This window comes from Melanostigma gelatinosum (genome assembly GCF_949748355.1).
Source record: "Melanostigma gelatinosum genome assembly, contig: scaffold_458, whole genome shotgun sequence".
In the NCBI taxonomy this organism is placed as follows: domain Eukaryota; kingdom Metazoa; phylum Chordata; class Actinopteri; order Perciformes; family Zoarcidae; genus Melanostigma; species Melanostigma gelatinosum.
In genome coordinates this window covers 12,373-18,425 of record NW_027635085.1, presented here as the reverse complement: position 1 = coordinate 18,425, position 6,053 = coordinate 12,373, and the positions used below count along the sequence as shown (strand labels likewise).

At 46.3% G+C, this 6,053-nt stretch overlaps 1 protein-coding gene across 1 annotated transcript; it reads right to left on the bottom strand.

Moving 5' to 3' along the window:
- Positions 1 to 1,458: 1,458 nt before the first annotated feature.
- Positions 1,459 to 5,188, bottom strand: znf521 (zinc finger protein 521; the record flags this gene model as incomplete). Its single annotated transcript, XM_079297453.1, has 2 exons — positions 1,680 to 5,188; positions 1,459 to 1,554 (listed from the first exon to the last, which is right to left on the bottom strand). The coding sequence occupies exons 1-2, from the start codon at positions 4,833 to 4,835 to the stop codon at positions 1,459 to 1,461; spliced, it is 3,252 nt and encodes a 1,083-aa protein (XP_079153579.1). The 5' UTR covers positions 4,836 to 5,188.
- Between the last annotated feature and the right edge of the window lie 865 nt (positions 5,189 to 6,053).

Here is a 6,053-nt window from a genome sequence, read left to right as displayed (position 1 = left end):
TAACCAGTAGGGGGGTTTGTTTTCTACCCTCACAGTGTGCTCCGTTGCCTGCCTTTGCGAGAGAAAGGACTAATGCTGGCATGGTACTGTATTAGGCACCCCAGTAGAATAGTGGGTGAGCAGATCGCAAAGATGAATACAAAATACACACCTACACACTCTCAGCTCGTCTCTCTCCTTTGCAAATACACCGAAGCATCAAAATCACAAATCACATGCTTTCTGATTGTTTATGCACAAACAGTGGGTCCCTGATAGAATTGCCCACCGGTCCTGATAGAATTGCCCACCGTGTTTAAATTCACCTGCGCCTAGAAGCGTGTCCCAAACAGAGAGGCGGTTTGGTTCCAGATCAATGAGTCTCTCTCCCACTGAAGACAACAGATAATGCAGTGTAATGAAAGAGCCGCCAAACGAGCTGAATAAATGAATGACATAAAGGAACGTGAGACTGGAATTCAGACGCTTACTTACTGCAGGCAAGAAAACCTGTTTTCCAATTGTCTGTTCTCTACAAATTATTCTGCCTGCATACAAATGACAACCAAAAGTGAAGACGTTTTGAAAATGTGGAGGTTAGTCTTACACCAGCACTCTTTGTTTATTAAGAATATTGTCAAAGAAAATCTGAAATTTGGAATCATTTAGCGAAACACAATGTGATCAAATAAATATCCATTTTTTTCAGTTGATTTGACGTCATTAAATGTATGAAAGTATTTAACCAAATGTTGTATTCAGATCTCAGTCATCTGAACAGACTACTTAAGTGAAAAGGCACGATAAACAAACAAACAAAATAATGTGCAGTAGCAATGTGGAGATTTTTCAAAACTGTGGAATAATAGTTGGAATTTTAAACAGTTTGAATAAAATCTGTTTTGGTGTTTAAATGTGTCAATATGTTTATTTCCACTACTTCAAACGACCTCCATATAGAGTGGTTTGAAGAGGAGAGATTCTGCTCCACAAGCATGCACACGTACTATTTTATACCATTCACATGCATGGGGAAATGAAGGTGATGGGTTTATAAATGCACAACACTGGGGATGCAGTTGATGGTCAAAATATTAAAATAATTCCACCTATTTGGTGATGTGATCCAGATACTTGTGAGCCTGAATGAGACAGGGTCAAATATTTCATTACATATATCACATCAGTCCTGAGATTGTGATTCACCTTTTTAAAAAAGTATGAAAAAGTATGAAATCTTTTCAAAATGATCAAATACTTGTGAAATTAGGGGAATTTTCCTTAATGATTTGCATATTGTATCGATGGACACAAAAATGAATCATTCCCGCTAACATTTAAATCGCACACCTAAAAGCCAAATTGATTTATTGTATGCTACAATGTAGAGAAACATATCTACAAAGATATTACACAAGGACTGTTTTCGTGACTTTGTTCCAGAAGTGCAACAGAGACCATAATGAATGAAAAAAAGAGTTATCTCCTACCCAGCATGTGGTTGGCCACATGGACTTGGATGTCCCATTCACTGTAGAACACCATCTGACATTTGATGCACTGGTAGGTCTTCTTCTGAAAATAAGACCAAAAGGAAAGGGATTATTACAAACAACATGGCAATACAAAACATATTGTGAATCTCAGCATGTTTTAATGAACTTGTCAACCTAATTCAATCCAATACTAAATAACAATACCTCTTCAGTTTGTGAGGGACTGGCTCTGGGCATGGGGGACACCTGTGGGGTCTTGAGCTGCCCGCCGTTGCTGTCCCCAGCCTGTTCCCGATGCACTGTCTGGACATGGTTTTGCAACTCTGCCTCAGACTCAAACTTGACATTACAGCTGGTGCATCGTGTCTTGGCAGCAGATAATGAGGATGTAGAAGAGGATGAAGATGATGAAGAGACAGTTTTGCCTTTCCCGTCTCCAGGGCTGAGCCTCTCCGCCTGGATCCATGCGGCTGTAGCTGTTGCTGGGGTGGTGGCTCCACCATGCTGCTGCTGTTGCCTTCCTCCGTTCATCGTTGGACTGGAGCTCTTGGAGCCAGCTGCTGTTACGCAGTATGCACAGAGTCCGTAAGGCAGTCCGTTGATGTCCAGCTTCACCAGGTCTAGCTTGGACCGGAAATCCTTCAGGCAAGAGGCGCACTTGAAAGGTTTTTGGATATGGTGTTGCTGCTGGTGATGAGAGATGATATTGCTGCGGCCCACGGGTTGGTGGTTGCCGGACATAGTGCCTGTCTTTTGCATGTGGAAGGTACCATGGATCTTGAGCTCCAATGTAGAGGTAACTGTCTGCATGCACACCACACAGCGGAAACCTGTCAGGGAGTTCCTCAGGTCAGGGTGCATCTGGCAATGCTCCAGGAAGTCGTCCTCACTATGCAGTGGCATTTTACAAATGCGGCAGCTGCCAGTGTCCAGACTCTTACTGTGGGTGACCTTGTGCTCAGTAAGGGTGAGCAAGGAAGGGAACCTCTCCCCACAGATGGGGCACATATAGTGTTTGACAGGCCCAAGGTGGGTCTGCATATGTTCCCTCAGCCCAGGCTCAGAGAAGAAGGTGCGGGAGCAGACATTGCACTTGTGGGTGCCCTTTATCATGTCAGCTTTCCTTTTCATCAAGGCGCTCTCACCAGGCCGTATATTGTGGTCCCTAAACTGGTGGTTAGTGAGGAGTGAATCCATGGTGTAAGATGCCCCACAGATGTCGCACCCAAACAAGGGATCTGCAGTGTCCACCTCTTCCTCACTTCCATCATGGTTGTTATGCGGCTCCACCACGGATCCTACTGCTACCACTGAACCATGGCTGTTGGTTAGGAGACCATGTAGCTCAGCATCTTCTTTAGGCTGGCCATCCACACCACTTCCAGTAGAACCATTAGCACCACAGTTCTGTGCCTTTCCCTCAAACACACAGTGTTTCTCCCTCAAATGCTTCTCCAAAAGGACAATGGCATGGAAGGCCTTACTGCAGAAGCGGCAGTTAAACTTCTTGCTGTGGGTCGTGATGTGGCACTGCAGCTCCACCTCTGTGCCGAAGGACTCCCCACAAAAAATACAGCGGTGGGCACGGCCCTGGTTTTCCAGATGGCTGTGTTTGACATGTAGCTGTAGATCAGTCTCATGCCTGAAGTCCCAGTTGCAGGAGGTGCAGCGATACACCTTTTTCTCATTGCTGTGCTTTACGGCCAGGTGGAGCTGAGTAGACACCTTTGAGTCAAACACCTCCTGGCACAAAGTGCAACGAAAGAACACAAAGGTGTGCATGTCGAGTAGGTGCTTCTGTAGGTCGTCCACTGAAGTGAACTGCTTGTCACAGCTCTCACAGATGTAATACGTGGAGGTAATAGTGAAGTGAATCGTCACATGCTTCAACAGGGACTCCTGGTTGGGGAACTCTTTGTTGCACTGTGGGCAGGTGAGTTGAGGCTGCATGCCATCCAGATGAGTTTTTAGGTGTGTCTGGAAAAGGTCTAGACTGGTATACTTGGCTCCACACTGGTTACATATGAACTCACCGGTAGAACGTGAGGCTGAGCCTCCTGGTTTAAGCATGGTTTGTTCCACACATATTGGTGAAGAGGGGCTGAGAGTGTGCAGGGATTTCTTTCCATTGTTGATGTAGTTCAGTGCCAGTGGAATGTTCTTGTGATTCTCCTTGATGTGCTTGTTGAGCTTCAGAACACTGTTGAATATTGGGGAATTGGTGCAGTACGAACAGGAGTACACCTCTACTATAGACTCCTTGGGAGTTACAGCCAGGGGGGAGTCAAAGCGCAGGCTTCCCCCATCACAGTGAGTCTGACGAACATGCTCCTCCAAGGTAGTCTCTGTCAAGAACCCCATGAAGCATTGGGGGCAGAAGAAGGCATTGCTCTCCTTTGCCACAGGACTGGGAAAGCCATGGGAGCAGCGAATGTGTTCCTGTAAGCCGTTGAGGTCATTCGTTACCTCAGGGCAGAAGTTACACTGAAGGAGGGCATCAGGCAAGCTGGCTAACAGTGCAGCATGGTCTTCTGCATTGTGGACCTGCTTAAGATGTTCATTTAGATTTAGTAAAGAGGGCAGAACCTCCAAACAAAACTGACAAGTATGAGCCTGCTCTGGCTTGTCCAGATGCATGGTTCGCAGGTGAATTTGAAGCACAGCCAAACTGGAGAACACATGCTTGTTGCAGTATATGCAACTGTAGGAGACTTTAGGCTGTTTGGAGGAACGTCTTCCCATATCCAATGTGTTTTGAGCCGCCCTTTTTCTCCTCCCCCTTGTCTTGGGCACAGGTGGCGCCGTCTCCACCATTGTGGAGCTGTCGACAGAGAGGTTGGAGTCAGGAGTGGTGCTAGAGACAGAGGTGTAGCCCACGGTCAGCAAAGAAGGGCTGTTGCTATGGTTACTAGATTCGGGGAGCTGGTGGATGTCCATGTGAGCATAGAGGTCCTCGACAGACAGAAAGTGCTCAGAGCAGATAGCACAGGAGTGGCCCTTCCTGTCTCGGCTGTGGGCCTGGTCAATGTGGGTCAGCAGGGTTCCCTCATCACTGAAGGGCTCATGGCAGTAAATGCACTGCAGGGTGGCACCCAGGCCTCCATCCTCTGATGGAGAGCATTCAGGGTGGCACTCCGCGATGTGCCTCTGGAGCTCCTCGGGGACATCGAAGCCCTCCTCACAACGGCTGCATTTGCGAGTTTCTTTCAGCTTCCATTCATCAGCTCTCGAAAGGCTTGAGCTGCTGCCGTCTTTGCCCCTTTCGTGTACTTGCATGTGGCCGTGAAGAGAGCTGGAGGAAAGGAAGCCTCGGCGGCACACAGGGCACTTGTGGGGTTTGTTAGAGGCGTGAGTTTTCATGTGGATTTTGAGGTGATCACTACGGGAAAAGGCAGAGTCACACTCTCCACAGTGGTACTTCTTATCACCGGTGTGTAGCTTCACGTGCCGATCTCGACTGCGCTTGTGCTTAAACAAGCGACTGCAAAAGGTACAGTTGAAAGGGAGTTTATCCCCGTGGCTCTGTTCGTGGCGCTTGAGGAAGCTTAAGCGGCTGAAGGACTTGTCACAGAACTGGCATGGGTATGGCAGGCCAGGGCCCCCTTCGTCCTCGCCAAAATCGTAGTCCTCGCAGTGTCCTGGAGAAGTCTGATCCTTACTGGAAGGAGAAGATGCTGGCCAAGAACACGATGGGTCATCCTCGAGATCACCACCGTCTGGATAGAAAGACAGAAAGAGGGAAGAAGAGAGAAAAGAGGGTATCGGGGGTATTTCAGAGGGAAAAAGATGGAGAGAGAAGGAAAGAGAGTAAGAGAGGTGTTTTGTAAGACTGTATTAGCAAGTCATTTGTCTCACTCTTTTGAATAGAAAAGGTCTGCTGCCATGCTGTTATTTGTCATTGTAATAATATGGTTGTGGTGTATGAATTTAGAATTCTTTGCAACTTAGACAATCTTTTCTTCAGCGGAAACAATACCTCTCCATAGATGTTATCGAAAATGTTACACTTAAATATGCAATTTAAAGTATAATTAGAGAAGAGAATAAGTGGAAATACTTTTACCAATTAACCTTGTATGTGGCCATGTAATGGCTTAGCCCACTGTGACTCAAAACCCAATCTCTCTGACATTTAAAGCCAACACAGGACAATGGGTGTACTTTAGGATGTAAACCCGGCATGAGGTAAATTAGAACATTTCTATTATTCTCTGAACAATTACTAGAATATTTTTAAAACACAAGAGCCCTTGAAATGACCTTATGACAAGAGGGGGGGAAAAAGCAGGGAAAAGGCAGTTCTCAAGAGTGAAAGAAAAGATTAAATGTGCAATTTAGACCACAGTTATGCATAGCCTTTAGGAAGCCTCCGCTGCAAAACAGATGATTTTCATGAAACATGGGTCTTTCAGAACATCAGTCAATAGATATCAGATTAAAGAATATGCATTATTATCATATTTGTCTGTGGGGTCTGCGCTAAGCCGTGAGGCAACGGATACAGGATGGATGAATGTGCCATGTGCTGATGCAGAGGGGGGCAAGGAGGGGACAGGGAAACGGATATAGGGGAAGACA